This window comes from Aotus nancymaae, unplaced genomic scaffold, assembly GCF_030222135.1.
Source record: "Aotus nancymaae isolate 86718 unplaced genomic scaffold, 86718_ANA_hifiasm-v0.15.2.pri h1tg000092l, whole genome shotgun sequence".
In the NCBI taxonomy this organism is placed as follows: domain Eukaryota; kingdom Metazoa; phylum Chordata; class Mammalia; order Primates; family Aotidae; genus Aotus; species Aotus nancymaae.
In genome coordinates, this window is record NW_026988507.1 from 9,585,820 (window position 1) to 9,608,552 (window position 22,733).

At 41.1% G+C, this 22,733-nt stretch overlaps 1 protein-coding gene across 1 annotated transcript in view; it reads right to left on the minus strand.

Moving 5' to 3' along the window:
• MUC19 (mucin 19, oligomeric) overlaps positions 1 to 22,733 on the minus strand; it is a 158,577-nt gene that overhangs the window by 39,176 nt on the left and 96,668 nt on the right. Inside the window, exons 72-100 of the mRNA XM_064369823.1 lie at positions 22,582 to 22,635; positions 21,583 to 21,636; positions 21,392 to 21,451; positions 20,661 to 20,714; positions 20,456 to 20,509; positions 19,829 to 19,882; positions 19,655 to 19,708; positions 18,471 to 18,524; positions 17,060 to 17,113; positions 16,860 to 16,913; positions 16,199 to 16,252; positions 15,615 to 15,668; positions 15,427 to 15,471; positions 15,129 to 15,182; positions 14,480 to 14,524; positions 14,157 to 14,210; positions 13,959 to 14,012; positions 13,391 to 13,444; positions 12,902 to 12,955; positions 11,458 to 11,511; positions 10,820 to 10,852; positions 10,520 to 10,573; positions 10,320 to 10,373; positions 9,087 to 9,140; positions 8,097 to 8,126; positions 7,779 to 7,832; positions 7,586 to 7,639; positions 7,034 to 7,087; positions 6,883 to 6,936 (exon numbers count right to left, since the gene is read on the minus strand). Of these exons, the coding sequence (XP_064225893.1) occupies positions 6,883 to 6,936; positions 7,034 to 7,087; positions 7,586 to 7,639; positions 7,779 to 7,832; positions 8,097 to 8,126; positions 9,087 to 9,140; positions 10,320 to 10,373; positions 10,520 to 10,573; positions 10,820 to 10,852; positions 11,458 to 11,511; positions 12,902 to 12,955; positions 13,391 to 13,444; positions 13,959 to 14,012; positions 14,157 to 14,210; positions 14,480 to 14,524; positions 15,129 to 15,182; positions 15,427 to 15,471; positions 15,615 to 15,668; positions 16,199 to 16,252; positions 16,860 to 16,913; positions 17,060 to 17,113; positions 18,471 to 18,524; positions 19,655 to 19,708; positions 19,829 to 19,882; positions 20,456 to 20,509; positions 20,661 to 20,714; positions 21,392 to 21,451; positions 21,583 to 21,636; positions 22,582 to 22,635 (1,509 nt within the window). The remainder of the gene's footprint in view (positions 1 to 6,882; positions 6,937 to 7,033; positions 7,088 to 7,585; positions 7,640 to 7,778; positions 7,833 to 8,096; positions 8,127 to 9,086; positions 9,141 to 10,319; positions 10,374 to 10,519; positions 10,574 to 10,819; positions 10,853 to 11,457; positions 11,512 to 12,901; positions 12,956 to 13,390; positions 13,445 to 13,958; positions 14,013 to 14,156; positions 14,211 to 14,479; positions 14,525 to 15,128; positions 15,183 to 15,426; positions 15,472 to 15,614; positions 15,669 to 16,198; positions 16,253 to 16,859; positions 16,914 to 17,059; positions 17,114 to 18,470; positions 18,525 to 19,654; positions 19,709 to 19,828; positions 19,883 to 20,455; positions 20,510 to 20,660; positions 20,715 to 21,391; positions 21,452 to 21,582; positions 21,637 to 22,581; positions 22,636 to 22,733) is intronic.

Genomic DNA, 22,733 nt, shown 5'->3' on the forward strand with positions numbered 1-22,733 from the left:
TTCACTATGAGGCAAGACAAAAACAGGGCTTAAATCAACCCGACCTGTTTCCCTTCCAGGAATATATCCCCCTAGTGTGACAGAGGTACCTACAAGAGGAAAAAAATCACTGTTTTCTACTTATAAGTAGGACTGTTTGAGTCAATCATTTGTTTTCATGAAGCTTTCCAGTGAAGGGAGAGAGGAAGTAAACATCATGTGTAAGTATATGAAAAAAATGATAAAATGTATCAAGTTATCAGTGGAAAGGTAACCTGGGTAAGGGGAATAGGAAGTCCTGGAAGGACATTAAAATATATGAAATATTTTTTAATATCTTTTACCATAAAAAAATAATGTCGAGGAAGATCCAAGATGGCCAGTTAGGAGCAGCTCAGGATTGCAGCTCCCAGTGAAAGCGCAGAGGGTGAGTGGATGCCGCATTTCCAGATGGATGTTTATTGCCCATAGACCAGGAGATTCCCAGGCGGAGGAGCCCCATGGGTCACCAGGGCGGCTGTTTTGGCCGGCGCGGCTGTTTTGCCTGGGCCCTGGCACAGGGGTTCCCAGTGCAGAGTAAACTAGACTGTGTCCCCTCTTAGCCAGCAAGGGGAGCTGAAACAGGGAGCCAGGCCAGGAGATTCCCAGGCAAAAAAGCGCCACAAATCTCAGAGCCGCGGTTTCAGCCGGCGCAGTGGGTCGCCGCACGGGAAATCACACAGATCCCGGCGCCTATTCAACAGGCGACCAGGACACCTGGGAGACAGCCGACCATTCAACTAAAAAACAAAAGGCTCTGAGGCAGGGAGCCAGGTGATCAGGCCAGGCTGGTCCCACCCCCACAAAAACAAAAAGAAAAACAAAAAACAGCAATTGGAAATGCTCTGGGTTGAGAGTTTCACAGCAAGCACAGCTGAACCCGGGATGGTCCAGCTCTGTGGGGGAGGGGCGTCCGCCATTACCATCAGTCTGCCATTGCTAAGGCAGCCTGCCGTTGCCGAGGTAACCCGCCATTACAGAGAGAGTCCTTCATTACAGAGGCGAGCCATCATTGCTGAGGCAGTTCTAACTACACCCATATAAACAGGACTGCAGAGAAGTTCAGATGGCAGCTGCACAGAGACCACAGCAGCTCAGCGAAGCCTCTGCAGGCTGAGAGTGACTAGGCTGCCTCCTTGTGGGCAGGGCAGCCCTGAAAAAAAAAAAAAAAGGCAGCAGCACAGTGGAAACTCATAAAGCCCTAACTCCCTGGGACAGAACACCTGGGAAAAAAAAGGGGTTTATGAGTTCCGCTGCTGCAGACTTAAACTTACCTGCCCAGCAGCACTGAATGAACAATGGAGCTCACAGCTCAGCACTTGAGCTACTATAAAGGACAGACTGTTTCCTCAAGCAGCTCCCTGACCCCTGTGTATCCAAAGAGTCACCTCATAAAGGAGAGCTCAGACTGACATTTGGCAGGTATCCTTCTGGGACAAAGCAGAAGAAGAAACTGGTAGCAACATTTACTGTTCGGCAGCTGCAAGTGATCCCCAGGCAAGCAGGGCCTGGAGTGGACCTCAGTAGTCCTACAGCAGAGAGGCCAGACAGTTAGAAGGAAAACTAAGAAACAGAAATAACTTCATCATCAACAAACAGGACGTCCACTCAGAGACCCAATCAGAAAGTCAACAACTACAAAGTCGACAGGTGGATAAATCCACAAAGATGGGAAGAAACCAGCACAAAAAGGATGAAAACACCCGAAACCAGAACACCTCTCCTCCTACAAGGGAACACAACTCCTCACCAGCAAGGGAAGAAGACTGGATGGAGAATGAGTGTGATGAAATAACAGAATCAGCCTTCAGAAAGTGGGTAATAAGAAACTTCCATGAGCTAAAAGAACATGTTCTAACCCAATACAAAGAAACTAAGAACCTTCAAAAAAGATTTGACAAAATGCTAACGAGAATGGACAACTTAGAGAGGAATGTAAGTGAATTGATGGAGCTGAAAAACACAACACGAGAACTTGGCGAAGCATGCACAAGTTTCAACAGCCAAATTGACCAAGCAGAAGAAAGGATATCAGAGGTCGAAGATCAACTCAATGAAATAAAATTAGAAGGCAAGATTAGAGAAAACAGGGTAAAAAGGAATGAACAAAGTCAACAAGAAATATGGGACTATGTGAAAAGACCTAATCTACGTTTGATAGGTGTACCTGAATGTGATGAAGAGAATGAATCCAAGCTGGAAAATACTCTTCAGGATATTATCCAGGAAAACATCCCCAACCTGGCAAGGCAGGCCAATATTCAAGTCCAGGAAATACAGAGAACACCACAAAGATATTCCTCAAGAAGAGCAACCCCAAGGCACATAATCGTCAGATTCAGCAGAGTTGAAATGAAGGAGAAAATGCTAAGGGCAGCCAGAGAGAAAGGTGGGGTTACTCACAAAGGGAAGCCCATCAGACTCACAGCAGATCTCTCAGCAGAAACCCTACAGGCCAGAAGAGAGTGGGGGCCAATATTCAACATCCTTAAGGAAAAGAACTTTCAACCCAGAATTTCATATCCAGCCAAACTAGGCTTCATAAGTGAAGGAAAAATAAAATCCTTTGCGAACAAGCAAGTACTCAGAGATGTCATCACCACCAGACCTGCTTTACAAGAGCTCCTGAAGGAGGCACTACACATAGAAAAGAACAACCAGTACCAGCCACTCCAAAAACACAGGAAATGGTAAAGAGCAGCAACACAATGAAGAATCTGCATCAACCAACAGGCAAAACAGCCGGCAAGCATCAAAATGGCAGGATCAAATTCACACATAACAAGGATATCCAGGACTTGAACTCAGACCTGGAACAAGCAAACCTAATAGACATTTACAGAACTCTCCACCCCAAATCCACAGAATATACATTCTTCTCAGCACCACATCACACCTACTCTAAAATTGACCACATAATTGGAAGTAAATCACTCCTCAGCAAATGCAAAAGAACAGAAATCATAACAAACAGTCTCTCAGACCACAGTGCAATCAAGTTAGAACTCAGAATTCAGAAACCAACCCAGAACCGCACAGCTACATGGAAAATGAACAACTTTCTCCTGAATGTAGACTGGATAAACACTGAAATGAAGGCAGAAATAAAGATGTTCTTCGAAACCAACGAGAACGAAGACACCACATACCAGAATCTCTGGGACACATTTAAAGCAGTCTCTAGAGGAAAATATATAGCAATAAGTGTCCACATGAGAAGAAAGGAGAGATCTAAAATTGACACCCTATCGTCAAAATTGAAAGAGCTAGAGGAGCAAGATCAAAAAAACTCAAAAGCTAGCAGAAGACAAGAAATAACTAAGATCAAAGCAGAACTGAAGGAGATAAAGACACAAAAAAGCCTTCAAAAATTCAATAAATCCAGGAGCTGGTTTTTTGAAAAGATCAACAAAATAGGCAGACCACTAGCCAGATTAATAAAAAAGAAAAGAGAGAATAACCGAATAGATGCAATAAACAATGATAAACGGGATATCACCACAGATTCCACAGAAATTCAAACCATCATCAGAGATTATTACAAGCAACTCTATGCACATAAACTAGAAAACCTGGAAGAAATGGATAAATTCCTGGACAGTTGCCTCCTCCCAAGCCTAAACCAGGAAGAAGTCGAAACCCTGAATAGACCAATAACAAGGGCTGAAGTCGAGGCAGCAATTAAGAGCCTACCACCCAAAAAAAGCCCAGGTCCAGATGGGTTCACAGCCGAATTCTACCAGACATACAAAGAGGAACTGGTACCATTCCTTCTGAAACTATTCCAGATAATCCAAAAAGAGGGAATCCTACCCAAATCATTTTATGAGACCAACATCATCCTGATACCAAAACCCGGCAGAGACTCAACAAGAAAAGAAAACTACAGGACAATATCTATGATGAACTTAGATGCAAAAATCTTCAATAAAATACTGGAAAGCCGATTGCAACAGCACATCATAAAGTTTATCCACCATGATCAAGTAGGATTCATCCCGGGGATGCAAGGCTGGTTCAACATACGCAAGTCTATAAATGTAATTCACCACATAAACAGAACCAAGGAAATAATCCACATGATTATCTCAATTGATGCAGAGAAGGCCTTTGACAAAATTCAACAGCCCTTTATGCTAAAAACCCTCAATAAACTAGGTATTGATGGAACGTATCTCAAAATGATAAAAGCTATTTACGACAAACCAACAGCCAATATCATACTGAATGGGCAAAAACTGGAAGCATTCCCTTTGAAATCCGGCACTAGACAAGAATACCCTCTCTCACCACTCCTATTCAATATAGTACTGGAAGTTCTAGCCAGAGCAATCAGGCAAGAAAAAGAAATAAAGGGTATTCAATTAGGAAAGGAGGAAGTCAAATTGTCTCTATTTGCAGACGACATGATTGTATATCTAGAAGACCCCATCGTCTCAGCCCAAAATCTCCTGAAACTGATAAGCAGCTTCAGCAAAGTCTCAGGATACAAAATCAATGTGCAAAAATCACAAGCATTCCTATACACCAATAACAGACTTAAAGAGAGCACTTTGGGAGGCCGAGGCGGGTGGATCACGAGGTCAAGAGATCGAGACCATCCTGGTCAACATGGTGAAACCCCGTCTCTACTAATACAAAAAATTAGCTGGGCATGGTGGCGCGTGCCTGTAATCCCAGCTACTCAGGAGGCTGAGGCAGGAGAATTGCCTGAACCCAGGAGGCGGAGGTTGCGGTGAGCCGAGATCGCGCCATTGCACTCCAGCCTGGGTAACAAGAGCGAAACTCCGTCTCAAAAAAAAAAAAAAAAAAAGAGAGAGCCAAATCAAGAACAAACTGCCATTCACAATTGCTACAAAGAGAATAAAATACCTAGGAATACAACTAACAAGGAACGTAAAGGACCTCTTCAAGGAGAACTACAAACCACTGTTCAATGAAATAAGAGAGGACACAAACAGATGGAGAAACATTCCATGTTCATGGTTAGGAAGAATCAATATCGTGAAAAAAGTAATTTACAGATTCAATGCTATCCCCATCAAGCTACCAATGACCTTCTTCACAGAACTGGAAAAAACCACCTTAAACTTCATATGGAACCAAAAGAGAGCCCGCATAGCCAAGTCAATTCTAAGCAAAAAGAACAAAGCGGGAGGCATCACACTACCGGACATCAAACTATACTACAAGGCTACAGTAATCAAAGCAGCATGGTACTGGTACCAAAACAGAGATATAGACCAATGGAACAGAACAGAGGCCTTGGAGGCACTACAACATATCTACAACCATCCTATCTTTGACAAACCTGACAAAAATAAGCAATGAGGAAAGGATTCCCTGTTTAATACATGGTGTTGGGAAAACTGGCTAGCCATATGTAGAAAGCAGAAACCAGACCCCTTCCTGACACTTACACTAAAATTAACTCCAGATGGATTAAAGACTTAAACATAAGACCTAACATCATAAAAACCCTAGAAGAAAACCTAGGCAAAACCATTCAGGACATAGGCGTAGGCAAGGACTTCATGACCAAAACACCAAAAGCATTGGCAACAAAAGCCAAAACAGACAAATGGGACCTAATCAAACTCCACAGCTTCTGCACGGTAAAAGAAACAGTCATTAGAGTGAATCGGTGACCAACAGAATGGGAAAAAATTTTTGCAGCTTACCCATATGACAAAGGGCTGATATCCAGAATTTACAAAGAACTAAAACAGGTTTACAAGAAAAAAACAAACAAGCCCATTCAAAAGTGGTCGATGGATATGAACAGATACTTTACAAAAGAAGACATACATGAAGCCAACAAACATATGAAAAAATGCTCATCATCACTGGTTATTAGAGAAATGCAAATCAAAACTACATTGAGATACCATCTCATGCCAGTTAGAATGGCGATCATTAAAAAATCTGGAGACAACAGATGCTGGAGAGGATGTGGAGAAATAGGAACACTCTTACACTGTTGGTGGGAGTGTAAATTAGTTCAACCATTGTGGAAGACAGTGTGGCAATTCCTCAAGGACCTAGAAATAGAAATTCCATTTGACCCAACAATCCCATGACTGGGTATATATCCAAAGGATTATAAATCATTCTACTATAAGGACACATGCACACGAATGTTCATTGCAGCACAGTTTACAATAGCAAAGACCTGGAACCAACTCAAATGCCCATCGATGATAGACTGGACAGGGAAAATGTGGCACATATACACCATGGAATATTATGCAGCCATCAAAAACGATGAGGTTGCGTCCTTTGTAGGGACATGGATGAACCTGGAAACCATCATTCTCAGCAAACTGACACAGGAACACAAAATCAAACACTGCATGTTCTCACTCATAGGCGGGTGTTGAACAATGAGAACACATGGACACAGGGAGGGGAGCACTATACACTGGGGTCTGTTGGGGGGAAATAGGGGAGGGACAGTTGGGGGTGGGGAGTTGGGGAGAGATAGCATGGGGAGAAATGCCAGATATAGGTGATGGGGAGGAAGGCAGCAAATCACACTGCCACGTATGCACCTATGCAACAATCTTGCATGTTCTTCACATGTACCCCAAAACCTAAAATGCAATAAAAATAAATAATTTAAAAAATCATAAAAATAAAAAATAAATAAAAATAATGTCTTCATAAGCTAGAATGGTGCACACAGCCTGGCTGACAATACAAGGTGATGAAATTCAAGAGCAGAATAACGGACCAGGTTGATATGACACAATATGATCAAGGAGAAAATGCAGGCCCGTCCTTCAAATGCCTTCACTATTTGTTCCCTGTAGCCACTAGATAGGGAGATGATGAGAGCCTCAGGCCTGAGCCTGACAAGCTCACCTCCAGGTGGTCCTGCTCGAGTGGTCCCACTGCCTCCTTGGAAAGTTGTGGCCTCTGAGAGAGAAAGGAATTGGAGGTATGAAGACTGAACTGCACATTCTGGGGCCCTATAAGCTGTATTGCCCAAAGGGCCCCGTTCAGAATGCCTGACCTGTGTGGGTACTTTTAGCTTCCAGAGTTCTGCCAGAGATGCCCTGAGTAGTACCTGAAAAAAGAAAGGATTGTGGTCAGTTAGTCAGTTCATTGCTCCTCATGATATGGACATAGGCTCTTAAGGAAAAAAAAAAAGTTTGTTTAACACAACAGAAAATTTGCTTCTCTGGAGTTCTATTTTTCAGAGTTGATCCATTTATTTTCCATAGAATATATAATTCCCTCAGCAAGTTTGCAGAGAAAGTCCTCTGCCATCGCATTTTATTTTTAGAATTTAGGTACAGAAAGACAGATGTGGGCCAAAGTCACTTGTGTAACTGTCAGGGAATAGGACCCATGATGCCCTAATGAAGGATTCTTAGATCCAATGCAAAAGACATAGGGGGAAACGCTGAAGTATCTAACCTGTATTTATTGATATTAGATATTGAACATCTGCTACATTTTTGCCTAATATGCCAAATACGGAAAATTCAAAAGCTTTTGCTGTATTTCTATCAAGACACGGTAAACTATAACAAAGTATACTTAGTTTCTTAACAGAGCTCACCTGTGATTATTTCAGCTTTTGTTATTCCATTTTTTCCTACAGAATTTGTGACCTCTGCAGAACAGGGAAAAGAATAGCAGTGAGAGAAAAGATTAGAAGAATCTGAGAAAAGTATGGTAGGATCACCCAGGCAGACACCTCACTGAGGAGGAGCCCTGCCCAAGCAGTGGTTCCTCCCAGCCTGGTGCTTTACCTGCGCTGGAGCTCCCAGGGGCGACTGTTGTACCAGAGGGCACTCCCGCTGTGCCTTCAGGAAATAAAATAAAAAGATCAACATGGGAACTCTTTAGTGATCTTTAGAAAAATGTGGCCAACAGTAGGTCTATTTGTGACTTTGAGGCAAGAAAACACACTTTCTGAAGTTCTAACTGACATGAGGACAAACGTTTCAGGTTTATTGTGTTTCTTTGCAAGGCCAAGGTTAATGCAGTGGGCAATATGCCTGCCCTTATCATGATGATTATTATTGTGCCAATGTTGAAGGTGCTATGAAAGGCTTTCCCAAGTTTACCTGTCCTACTTCCTGGTGCTCCAGGGGTGGCTCCACATGAAAAGAGATTAGGAGAAGAAGAGGAGAAGGAAAGAAGAAGAAAGAAGATATTAAATTTTTATCTATGAACAGGACACTAATGCTATGCAGACTATGCTCTTTTCAAAGGGAAAACCATTCCAAAGTCAGAGCCATTACTGCAACTCTCCTCTCCAGAGATCTATAACCCTGCGGTTAGTCTCTCAAAGGAAGAGACTTTAAGAACTTTGGACTCAGCAGTTTACAAATCCAAATCCAAGGAGAAACTCTGTTTCCTTGAAATATTATAGCCTCAAAGGAAACTTAAAACCACACTCCACATTAAAGGGATTCTCTACAATATCTATGATAATTTTCTGTAATTTAAATTTATTTTCAAACTAAAAGCTCATTTAAAAAAATTTCTTCATGTTCTTCACATGTACCCCAAAACCTAAAATGCAATAAAAATAAAATAAAAAAAATAAAAAAATAAAAAATATGGATATAGACAAAAACATGTACAGGAAATATCAGTAGTACTAAACTCCTTGGAGATTTTAATGGCAATAATTTCATGATAAAATTTTTTTAAATTATCATCTTTTTCTTTATATTTTATGGCATTGAAAAAGAAACCTTTGTCTCTATAAGAATATACTCTCAGACAGGCATCTCTTATATAACTCACATAAATAATTATTTAGATGTTTGTAGTCTCAATTAGTTTGATATAGTTGGGTTTAGGAATATCTATAATAGCAAACCCTGTGGATATTTCTTACACATGCTACAGTTTGTGGAGGAAAGTTCAAATTGTCATCCATCTAGTGACTTAAAGCTTGTCTTCCACTCTAAAATATACCACAACACACACATATACGTGTGTATGCAAATATATGCAAATAAAATACTGTGGTGAAATAAAAAAACATTCTTCCAAGAAATCTATCAAAACACAACAATACATATAAATAACCTCAAGGTCTTTACCTGATTTTATTTCTGCTCCAGTGGTGCCACTTCCTCCTAGGGAAGTTGTGGTCTCTTAAAGATGAAAAGAAAATCAAAATTAATTGAGTATTAAGAAAGAGGGATGAGGCTGGGCGCGGTGGCTCAAGCCTGTAATCCCAGCACTTTGGGAGGTGGAGGTGGGTGGATCACGAGGTCAAGAGATCGAGACCATCCTGGTCAACATGGTGAAACCCCGTCTCTACTAAAAATACAAAAAATTAGCTGGGCATGGTGGCGCGTGCCTGTAATCCCAGCTACTCAGGAGGCTGAGGAAGGAGAATTGCCTGAACCCAGGAGGCGGAGGTTGCGGTGAGCCGAGATCGCGCCATTGCACTCCAGCCTGGGTAATGAGCGAAACTCAGTTTCAAAAAAAAAAAAAAAAAAAAAGAAAGAGGGATGAGCTAAGGATGTAATGATGTCATTATATGAAATAATCCCAATTCAAAATGTCTTGACACTTTCCATTAAGTCAGAAAATAAGTACTTCTGACTTTAAAAGTAATAAAAAACATAAATATACAAGATTAATTGTTAAAACTGGGAGATACATCATTTGTGTATTTATCTTCTTAATTGGACCTTGGCATTTCTTAATTGGAATAAGATATATAAACCTCTAATTTAAAAAGTGGATACAGTTAAGGAACTCATAAATGATCAATATGCTCATTACCATAATTATTTATTGCTTTAAGTATTAGACTTCTCATGTGTAAAAGTTCTGCCATTGGCTACCACATTGGAACATAGAGTGATAGAAATCAATATTTTTATTCTTGACACATAATGAAAACGGCCTTTGATGGGGTGAGGGAACTCTGGGTTGTTAATGTGTCAACAAGCTCTCTCAGAGGTTTCTAGACCACTAGTTAATCTGTATGTTTTTCATGCACCATTTCTACAGAATATTTAATAAGAAAAATTTTAATAGGTATTATTTCCTTTATATATCACTGAGGGAAAGAAAAACAAACTCTCCAATACACAACTGATTCTCATTGCCTTATCTCCATGGTGATGTCTCCTTGAAGCAGAGGAAAGGAAGATAAAGGCATTTGAGTGTCCGACCTTTATGTATTAGGTAAAATCTTGCCTATTTAGAATAGCGATTTTTTTTTCAACAAAAATGCCCTTCACAGGAAGTACAGATGGTAGATGTGATTGAGGCAACTCGATCTACTGGGAAGGAGGTACTGGACTGTCAGTTCTTACTTGTAGTTGTTGTAACCCCAGTCATTCCACTTGCTCCAGGAGACGCTGTGGCTGCTGGGAGAAGGAGGACAAAATGGAAAAGATTCAGGGGACGTGAAATGGAACGGTGGCATTTCTGCATAGAAGCACTGCATAGAAGGAAAGGCATGTTGCTGTAGCAAACACTCATGAAACAACTCCCCACCACACAGTGGACTCACCTGTGCTGAAACTTCCAGGGGCAACTGTTGTGGCAGGAGCTACTGCTGAGGTGCCTGAAAATAAAGACAGTGAGGTGATCACAGTGAAGGAGTAAGTCAAATGAGGACCCAAATCTAGAAGGGATATGCTCTATTTATGTATTTATTTGCGCAACAGAAATCTCTTTCTCTGAGCACAAGGAAGGTGGACGACTAGATGTATTTCCTGCTTTTAACAGTTCAAAACAAAATGTTTCCAAGTACAAACACAACAGAAAATCTGACAAAAAATGAAACTAGATGCATTTTCCCAATGCTCACCTGCTTGCTTCCCTGATGCTGCAGTGATGCCTGCTGTGAGATAGAAAGACGGGGGAAGAAAGGTTTAAATGTGTTGAAACTTCAAATATAGGAGAAAATATTGGGCAAGTCAATTGTTAGATACACACGTATGCATGCATGCACCCTGGTTCCGTGAGGCTCTTTTCTACTTCACACACATTCACACAAAAAATTTCTGGTTTCCAGCTCAGATGCTAGTGAGAGTTTTAACACAATGGAGAAATCCCATCCCATCCTCAACTTGATGAAAGGAGGCTCAATTCTAGGACTGGTCATTTTTCTAACTAAATAAACAAATAAATAACAGCAATCCTATTTTGAATTACTTGCAGTGTCTCTAAATGAAACACAAACTATCTCAAGGAAAACTTGAGCGTATTAATCCCTATGAGGCCAAAGCATGGGCTGTTTATTGTCACCAGCTTTGAGTTCAGTTCCAGAAGTACCACTCCCTACAATGGAAGTTGTGGCTTCTGAGGAAAAAAAAACACAATAATAAAGTCTGAAAATTTGGAAAACTGGAGGGTATTTGGGGTGTTATTTTCTTGCAGCAGTCCTAATAGAGATACCGTGACATGTGACGTTAAATAAGAGGTATTTCCTTCTTGTTAACCTACCTGTGGTGGGACTTTCAGATATAATGGTTGTTCCAGATAATCCTCCAGTGGTACCTAAAATGCATAAAAGGAAAATGGAACTATAGAATATTTTCTCCCCAGCTAAGATTGGAAGCATCAATGTGGCCCTAAAGTACTGGAAGCCCATTCCCAAGGACACTATTTATATAGAATAAAAGATGAACAGCTGCTTAGCTCTGGGTTTTCCAGGCCAATATGGGATAGATGTGTGGCTACTGTGTTTCCCTTTCACTACAAGGCAAGGGGAGTGTAGGGCTTTAAATCACCCTGACCTGTTTCCCTTCCAGAGACGTAGCCCCCTACTGTGACAGATGTGCCTACAGGAGAAATAAAGCATGGTTTTATCTTTATAAGTAGAATATTTGATACAACTTGGGGGCATTTTAATAATCAGTTGACTTCATGAAGCTTCCTAGTGAGGAGATACAGGAAATAAGCATTGTATATGAGAAAAATGATAGAAAATGTCAAGCTGAATAAAAAGGAATGACATCATGTCCTTTGCAGGGACATGGATGGAGCTGGAGGCCATCATCCTCAGCAAACTAACACAGGAACAGAAAACCAAACAACACATGTTCTCATTCATAACTGGGAGTTGAACAGTGAAAACACATGAACAGAGGAAGGGGAACATCACACACCAGGGCCAGGTGGGGGTGGGAGGTGAGGGGAGGTAACTTAGAGGATGGGTAAATAGGTGCAGCAGACCACCATGGCACGTGTATACCTATGTAACAAACCTGCACATATCCTGGCACTTAAAGTAAAATAAAAAGGAAAGACGAAAAGAAAATGTCAAGCTGAATAAAAAGGAATGAGATCATGTCCTTTGTAAGGACATGGATGGAGCTGGAGGCCATCATCCTCAGCAAACTAACACAGGAACAGAAAACCAAACACCGCATGTTCTTGAGCAATGAGATCACATGGACACAGGGAGGGGAACATCACACACTGGGGCCTGTCAGGGGTGGAGAGGGTATGGGAGGCAACTTAGAGGATGGGTCAATAGGTGCAGCAAACCACCATGGCACATGTATACCTATGTAACAAACCTGTACATATCCTGGCACTTAAAGTAAAATAAAAAGGAAAGACGAAAAGAAAATGTCAAGCTGTGGGTGGAAAGGTAAACCAGCTAAGGAAGACCAGAAGTCCTGGAGGGTTGGAATACGTGCAATATACTTTCAATCCTCATAGCAAACAAAAATGTCTCCCTAAGCTATGATACTGAAGACAGTTTGCCTAAGACATCTGAAGTCATGGAATTTATAAACAGGATAACTTCCCTGACTGTTATGACATAATATGGCCTCAGAGAATGCTGACTCCTCCTCAAATGCTTTCACATTATTTGTTCACTGCAGCCACCAAGATTAAGAGATGACGAGAGCCCCAAGCCTCCGCCTGAAAAGCTCACCTCCAGGTGGTCCTGCTAGGGTGGTCCCGCTGCCTCTTGGAAAAGCTGTGGCCTCTGAGAGAGAAAGGAATTGGAGATAAGATTTAACAGCATTTGTAGTGACTTGGATGAGACTAAAGACTATTATTCTAAGTGAAGTAACTCAGGAATGACAAAACAAACATTATATGTTCTCAATGATATGTGGGAGCTAAGCTATGAGGATGCAAAGGCATAGGAATGATACAATGGACTTTGGAGACTTGGGGGGATTAGAGGAAGGGGGAAGGGACACAAGACTACAGATATGGTGCAGTGTATACTGCTCGGGTGATGGGTGCACCAAAGTCTCACAAATCACCACTAAAGAACTTACGTAACCAAATAACACCTGTACCCCAATAACTTATGGAAAAATAAAATAATATTTTTTTTATAAAAGACTGCACAGGATATTCTGAGTCTCCCATAACCTGTATTACCCAAGAGGCTACGTTCAGAATTCCTGACCTGTGTGAGCACTTTCAGCTTCCAGAGTTTTCCCAGAGATGCCCTCAGTAATACCTGAAATAAGGATTGTAATCAGTTGGTCAATTTATGGTCCTTAATTTAACAGGCATGGGCTCTTAATAATAAAACAAATGAAATGTTTGTTTCTTTAATACACCAGGAAATTAATTTTTCTGGAGTTCAGTTTTGAGAGTGAATCCACACTTTGCCCACGGAACATATCATTCCCTGAGCAAGTTTACTGTGATTTGTTCTCAGAGAAAGTCCTCCGCCACTAGTCCCATTCTTAGAGTTTAATGATAGCAATGTACACTTGGGCCCAGATCATGTATAAACCTGTCAGGGAATGGATCTCATGATGCTCTGATGAAGGATCCTTAGACCCATGGTGCAAGACATGAGGAGGAAAAGTGGAAAGGCCTGTACTGTATTTACTGATGTCAAATATTGGACATCTGTTAGATTTACCTTAATATGCCAAATCTGGGAAATGCAAAAAGTGTTTACATATTTCAGGCCAGATTCTTGGGAAGCTTTTAGGAATAGTTAGTACCTTAACAGAGCTCACCTTTGATTATTTCAACTTTTGTTGTTTCTCTTTCTCCTACAGAAGTTGTGGCCTCTGAGAAAGAGGAAAACAGGATGGGAGTGATGAACAATATTTCAAGACCGTGGAAAACTTAAATAGCTCCATACCCAGGATAACACTGGAGGAGAATTTATCATAGATGGACTCCTGGAGGAATCTGCCACCTCAGTGACTCACCTGTGTTGGAACTGCCAGGTGTAACAGTTGTGCCAGGAGCTACCCGAGTGGTGGCTGAAACACAAAGGGTCTGAGATCATCACAGTGACTCGTGTTTGTCTCCTGAAGACCTGCCTCTGGAAGGAATCAGGGTGTATCTTTGTTATATCAAAGAGCCCTTTCCTTTCACTGCTTCCTGAAGAGCTGAGAATCATGCCTTTGCTATGGCCTATATCACTAACAAAGCAAGAGGAATAGTAATGTGCCCAAACTGAGGACCCTCCACTGAATTCCATACATTCACTCCCAGACAAAGAAACAGGGTGGTTTTCCCTCTTCTTCACCTGTCAGGCTCCCAGTTGCTTGGCCTCCTGATGCTGGAGTGGTACCTACCATGGAATGAAAACCAGAAATATGTTTTAATGTGCCAATAAAACTGGAAATATTTCATATCATCATTGCTTTTTTTTGAGTGAGAAAACCTTACTATAGAATATGCCTGCTTCCAGAATTAATATAAATTTCTTTCCAGAAATACAGTATTTTTCAGCTCCCCTACACCATAGTGGTATATATGACTTTGCAGGAGAAATCTCTTATGCTGACTGCACCACCAGCCCATCATTAGAAACTTACAGCTATGGGGCTAGATGTTGGTATGGGGCTAGAGTTTTCCAAAATGTATTCAGTGTAAGAAAATACTGGAAGTAAATGCAAACCAGTACCCAGGAAAACAAACTCCGAACAGGTGAGCCTACGGAGAGTCATAATTTATGGTAAACCCTAAGTTGTGCTCTGCTTATTCTCACCTGGGCTGGATCCAGACAGAGGAACGCTGCGGCCTTCTGTTAAAGTTGTGGCCTCTGACGGAGAAAGTGTTGAATGGTGAGGTCAGAATTTGAAATATTGAGAAAAGAATGAGGTTACTATTTCATCAAAGAAGCTCTAATAACTATGATGTTAAACATGGAGATCTCCTCCTTATTATCCTACCTGTGCGGGAAGTTCTAGATATAGCAGTTGTCCCAGAGAATTCAGTAACTAAAACTAGAAAAAGAAAGGAATCAACATGACATTACCTCCTAAATCAGTTGTGGAAGTAGCTATGTGGCTTTAACCCACTGAAAGAACTTTCCTGAAAGCCTCTGTTTTGTAAGGAAGTGAACCGTAAGTGACTACCCCTTCATGTCCTGGCCCACCTATCCATCATTCCTACCCATCACTGTTACTCCCGGGGTTCCCTCTCCATAGAGCACAATAGTTGTGGATGGGAACCTTATCTCCTCCTCACCTGTTTCACTTTCAGATGCTGAGCTCTCTGATGTGACAGAGGTGCCTTTAGGAGAAAAAGAGCAGATGACAGATTCATCTTTCTGAATTTTACCCATCAATTACCTGAGGCATTTTGATACTGAGAATTTGAAAACAGAACTCGTTAACGAATCCTTGCATTTGAGGACTGTATTTAGTCCTTCCTACCTGGCCTGGAGCTCTGTGAACTACTGCTGAGTCCAGGTGAAACCACAGTTGGACCTGTTAAAGCAAGTGGAGTGAAAAAATCTTCAAATAATACATTTCGCCTTTCAACTAAGCTTCATTAAATATCTCTTCCATGTAATACTGTTTTAGGCCCTTGGGATGTATCAGTGAGCAAAATGTTGAAAGATCTTTCTCCTAATGCACCTTACATTCTAGTAGCTAGAAGCCAGCAATGACAATAAATTTAATAAATAAGTCAGTGTAAAAGATGTTAGTAAACACTTTGGGAAAAAGGCAAATTGTATTTAGGATCAGGGACCCTGATCAGTCGGGTGTATCCAACAGCTTGCCTTCATCCCTGCTACATAGTAACTAGCTCTGCAAGTCTGGACTCCTGGAAATCCAGAGGGATAAGTCAGGTGAGGCCAGGGAATTCCTAGGCACATCCAGGTTTTTGATCCTGGTATGCTGTGTTCCCAGGAGAAATGCAGGCCCCATTCCTCTGCCCACTTTCACACCCATGTCTTTACTGCAGAGAACAGGGATATGGTACAAGCCCCAAGGCCTCAGAGTAAAAAACTCACCTCCTGGACGTTCTGCTTGGCTGGTGTCACTTCCTACTATGGAAGTTGTGGCCCCTGAGAGAGGGAAAAAAGAAAGGAAGGAATAAAGATTAAGTTTTGGAAGAGTATACATGGTGCTGTGGGCAGAGTACGTCAACCAAGGTGCCCGTGTCCAGATTTTGCATGTATTTTCAGACGTGCCTGTCTTGTAACTACCAGGTTTCAGTGTTTTTCCAGAGACTGCACTAGTAATACCTACAATAAGAAAGAGATGGTATCACTAGTTCAACTGTTTGTCCACTGATTTGAATAGGAATGTCAAATCCACACTTGGAAGCAAACTATCATGCTGAGACTCGCAGTGCTAGAAGTAATTTATATTTGTCCCAAGCAATATTTTCTTCCACAGAAATTTTACTGAGACAGTTCTTAACCATCATGTCTTTCTTTTTGGTGGGGAAATTGGAATTTTTCTCCCCACATTACCTATTTATCTGTCATGGTTTAATGTTATGATGGTTTAATGAAAGCCCTTGTAAGTTCAGGAAATGAGGCAATATAATGACTGCCTAGTCTTTTTCTCTGAATTTTCACAATATAGTATATACAAATCTATAGATATTTTCAGAAGAATATTGAAGGTGTCATTAGGAATTAAAGGTCTTGGTCTAGCATCACTCACCTGTGGCTCTTCCAATACTTGTTGTTCCACTTACTCCTATGGAAGTGGTGGCCCCTGAAGGAGATAGAGATGAGAGTTACCTGGAGAATATTTAAGGATCACAGAGAAGATATGGCAGCACTTCTACAAGGGATAATACAAAGGAGACATCTAATTATGGGAGGGCACATGGAAGATTCCATGTCAACCTGTTGACTTACCTGTCTTGGAACTGCCAGGGTCAACAGTTGTGCCAGGGGCTACCCCAGTGGTGGCTGAAACACAAGAGGAACTGGCATCACAACAGTGACTCTCGTTTGTCTCCTGAAGACCTGACTCTAGAAGGAATCTGTTCACATCTTACAGATGTCAAAGGCCACTTTCTCTGGCTGCCACTCTGATGTGTTTTCCCATTAATTAATAAACTACCAAAGCAATCAAAGGGGACAAACTTAGGGCACTATATCTGGTATCCCATGACAGCAAGACAGATGGTTTTCTCCCATGCTTACCTATTTCACTGCCAGGAGTAGAAGAAAAAAAATATTTGTTTTATGATAATTGTATCTATTTTTAATTATATTTTTAGTTGACACATAATTTTACATAGTTACAATGTGAGGTTTTGATTATACACACACACACGTATATATAAATGTGTATGTATATATATATACACACACACACACACACACACACACAGTGTAATAGTCAAGTCATGGTGTTTGGCATAACCATAATCTCTGACATTTATTATAGCTTTGCAGTAAGAAAATTTACAGTCCTCTTGATATAGTTTGGCTGCCGAAATCTCATCTTGAAATATAGCTCCCACAATTCACATGTGTCATGGGAGGGACACGGTGGAAGATAGTTGAATCATGGGACTGGGTCTTTCCCCTGCTATTTTTCTGATAGCGAATAAGTCTCACAAGATCGGATGGTTTTATAAAGGGGAGTTTCCCTGCACAAGTTCTCTCTTGCCTGTTGTCATGTAAGACATGCCTTTCTCCTTCTGCCATGATTGTTAGGCCTTCATAGCCACGTGGAACTCTGAGTCCATTAAACCTCTTTTTCTTTATGAACTATGCAGTCTTGGGTTTGTCTTTATCAGCAGCATGAAAATGGACTAACACACCTCTCTTCAAAGTATTTTCAAATACATACTATAATATTGCTTACTATAGGCACTCCACTGCACTGTAGACCACCAGAATTAATGCCCACTATCTAACTGTGATTTTGTACCCATTGACTTACTACTGATTATTTCCATCACTTTGGGGCAAGAAAATATTTACGTAGGCATGATTCCAAGAGTCATATATCTCTACTTCCCAGGATTAAAACTGTTTTTAGTTCTTACTATGCAGAAAATGTTTCTATCTAATGTTATAGGGAATTTCTCAAAACAATTACATTTCATTTACATCCCAACTAGAAGAGTCAACCCATTTGAAAAGTGTATATTAAAAGGTTAAGGAAAATATTAAATTAAAAAATATATTTGGCCTCAGATAGATTATCCCTAGATAAATTACTTAATATTCCGTAGGAAAGCCTACTTCCTCACAAGTCATCCCGAAAGTCATGATTCATAGTACCTCCCAAATCATGAGCTGCCCTCCTCACCTGTTCTGGATTCACTTCCAGTACTGCTTCTGTCTCCTGTGAGAGTTGTGGCCTCTGAGGAAAGAGAGAGAAGAATCAAGAGGTCTAGGAAATGTGAGATATTTGTAAAAAGTATTGAGTTGCTATTTTATCACTGAATTTCTATAAAGTTATCAGGGACGCAAGATGAGGAAGTCCATCTGATTGAACTACCTGTGTTGGAACCTCCCAATTAAATGGTTGTCCCAGAGAATTTACCAGAAGTCCCTAAAATGAGAGCGTATAGGAGCTAAGGGAGCAAGCAGGACTGGAATTAGCAACGTGGTCCTGAACCACTGGAAGACCTTTCTTAAAACTTATTTTGGAAAATATAAACCGTGAATAAATTTTTGCCAACTTATTAACTAATGTTTTATACTGACTATTCCTTCCCCTGTACTCTACTGAAAAAGGAAGCTTACTCCACTTTCTGATTTTACTTCAAATGTTGTGCTTTCCTTGTGTTATCAGGAAGGATAAAAAGACTTGAACATTCTAAATGTTTCATATCAGTAACTGCAGATATTGTGCTTATCAGATGCTGAGCAATGCCCGTCTATAAGATATTTATATCTTCCCCTGATGATTTTAAGTAGTTCTTGCCTGGGTTCCTGTGAACTGCTGCTGACACCAAATTAAACCATAGTGGTAGCTGCTACAGTAAACATAGTGATGCTCTGCATAATGATATACCTGTCACCCATCTCATATTATGGAAGCATTTCCTTTGTGCCTTACGTAGAGGAAAAGAACAGATAAAGGTCTCTGCCTCATGTGATTTACATTTGTGAAAGAGACAACACAGGAAATAAACAAGATGTGTAAGAAATATGTTCAAGAGGTGGCAGCAGGTGATAGTGCTTTGCAGAATCATTATGAGCAGAGTGGGGAGAATCAGGGTCCTGGGGAGGCTGCTGCAGGTCAGTGGGCCTCAGCCAGGTGTCCAGAGAACTAACACTTTCACACAGGACATGGAGCAATCCCTGACTCAGGTAGCCCAGTGTGTGAAATTCCTTAGCAGAAACACTCAGGATAGTCAGAATACATGTTGTCCTTCCAGACAAGAAGTAACCCCCTTATGTTGACCCTGATTCTTATCTATGTGTTATCCTGAGCACAATACAGCAATTATGAGAACTCTGAAGCCTGGGACTGATGAAGCTTACCTGCTGGAGCTTCTGATCCGGTGGTGCTGACCCCTCTTGTGGAACTTGTGGCCTCTGAGAGAAAAGAAAGCAAAGATGAAGTCTGCAGTACGGGAAGTACAGGGCTTTGTAACCCTAGGAGCCTGTCACCTGAGCAGCCAGGGTGTAGCATTCCCTGTGTGCTTTTGGACTTGCCTGGGTTGTCATTCCCAGGTTCAAGAGTCTTTCCAGAGAATGCTCCAGTGGTAGCTATTAAGAAAGAGATGGGTAGTCATGGGTTAGTACCCTGTCGTCATCAAGTGGGCAGAGAATAACAAGCTAATAAATGGCTAAATCTGTATGCTTATTCAATACTACAGGGAACTGGGCTTTAAATCCCAAGAGGTCAACTATATACTCCTCATATAATATCCTTCTCATGGTATATTATCAAAGGAACGTAACTTATTGGGTCTCCATTTCTCTAGGCTTCATGAACTGCGTCCTAGCAGCTCTCACTCTCGATTCTCTATGTAACTGTCCAATGGCTACATGATTACCTAGGGACTAGCAGGAGGGTCTGCATAAAGTGTATAAAGAAATTAATTTTGAGTTTCTGATTTGCTATTACTGATTTGCTGCTTTTGAATTTCTGATTTGTTATTACTTTCAAAAGCAAAACCACAATTACTTTTGCACAAATTTGATATAATTAATGAATGAAGGTAAGATTTTACCTGACAATGTTCAATGTTGCAGAAATGTGTGTCATGCATACATTTCAAGCAATGACGTCTACTGGATATTATTAAAAGGTGAGTCCAATGACCCAGCCATGCTCACCGATGGTTATTCCACCTCTTGTCGTTGCACTTTCACCTGGAGAAGCTGTGGCCCCTGAGAGACAGAAAAAAAGAAAAGGCATATTAGGAAATATTCCAGGACCATGAAAGAACATGATACAATTTCTTGAAAGAACAGCACCAGAGGAAACATTGAACGTTGATTATGGGAGGAGCTCTGAAGTTCCGGCAACCTGCAGACTCACCTGTGTTGGACCTGCCAGGGGCAAGAGTTACGCCAGGAGCTGCCCTCGTGGTGGCTGAAACACAATGAAGAGTGGGATCATCACGGTGACCAACCTTTTCCTTTCCTATAGGCCTGCCTCTAAAAACTATCTAGACCTATTTAATGATTTATAAATGGTGCTTTCCATGATTCTTCCTGGGGTCATGCCCTGTATATTTTCTCAGTATGCATTTTCCTAGCAAAACAATCAGAAGGTACTATTCCTCAATCTGAGGCAATATTTCTGGTCTTCTGTCAGGAGACAGGTGGTATTCCCCATGTTTACCATTTTACTTCCAAAATGTGGAAGACAAAACAATCTTCCTGGGACTCTTATGCATCAAGAATATACTAAACATTTCTGTTGCTTCTGAGGCATGAAAACCATGATTTCGGTATGTTTCTGAGGCTCATTTCAGTTAACTCTTCTTCTCCAGATCAAAACTGTTTATAGTTCCTAGTAATACCCTGGCAACATTTCCATGTGACCTCACAGGAGAAACTTCTCAGAACAAATGCAATGGAAATCCCATTTTAAAAGAGGCTATTGATAAAGGCTTATACATGTAAAATCTAAAGAAAATTCTATGGGTCTTAAGACTCATTATCCCTAAACATTTGCATAATATTCCGCAGAAAAGTCCACTCCCAAACAGGACATCCTATTAAGAGTCAAGATTTGTGGTAACATGTGAATTATGCGCCACTCACCTTCACCTGCTCTGGATTCAGTTCCAGTACTGCCCCTACCTCCTGTGAGAGTTGTGGCCTCTGCGAAAAGAAAGAACAGAATCAAGACTTCTGGGAGACACTGGTAAAAAGCATTGTGTTGCTAATTCATGACTGCAGCTCTACAAAGCCAACATGCTTTCAAGATGAGGATTTCCTTCCCATTCAACTACCTGTATGGGAACCTCCAGATGTAAGTGTTGTCCCTGGGAATTCACCAGAAGTACCTACAGTGAGAAGGTAAAGGAGCTAATAGTACAAACAACACTGGAAACAGCAAAGCTGTCTTCAACCATTGAAAGACCTTTCCTCAGAATCTGTGTTTCTGAAGGAAATGAACCATGAATGCTTTTCCTTGCAATGTATAGACTATTGTTTTGCTACCATTTCTTCCATCACAGCCTACTTAAAAAGAAGGAAGTTTAATCTCACTTTACGGATTTTATGTCTAATGACTTGGCTCCCTAAGTAAGAAAAAGTCTTGAACATTCTAAGTGTTCACTTTTGTGAAACAGGTAATATTGTGATTATCATGTTTTTAAGAATAAACACATAGGAGATGTTTATAGCTTCCTCTTGCGTTTTTATGTAGCCTATGCCAGCTGGCATGGGATCCAATGAACTGCTGCTGACTCCAAGGGAAACTATGCAGGTAGCCATTGAAGTAACCAGAGTGACATTCTACATAAGAATATGCCTGACACTCATCTCATATTCTGGAGGCATGTCCACTGTGCCTGACAGTCTTCTGTAAGTCAGAAGAAGAGACAAAGTCTCTGCCTCATGTGATTCACATTTGTGGGAGAGGGAACACAGGAAATAAACAAGTGTAATAAATATGTTTGAAAGATGGCAGCAGGTGATAGTACTTTGCAGAATCATAAAGAGCTGAGTGGGGAGAATCAGCATTCCAGGAAGGCTGCTGCAGGTCAGTGGACCTCAGCCAGGTATCCAAAGAAGTAACTGTCACACGGGCCATGGAGCAATGCCTGACTTAGATGACTCCGTTTCTGAAATTCCTTAGCATAACTAATCAGGATGGTCAGAATACATGTTGTGCTTCCAGACAAGAAGAAATTCCTTTTCCTTGGTCCCCTTTCTCATTTATGTGTTCACCTCAGCACGACAGGGCAATCAGAAGAACCCAAAAGCCTGGGAGTGGTGGAACTTACCTCTTGGAGCTTCTGACCTGGTGTTACTGACCCCTCCTGTGGCACTTGTGGCCTCTGAGAGAAAAGAAAGCAAGGATGAAGTCTGTAGTTTGGGAAGTACAGGGTTGGTTATGTAACCCTAGGGTCTGTCACCTGAGCAGCCAAAGTGTAGC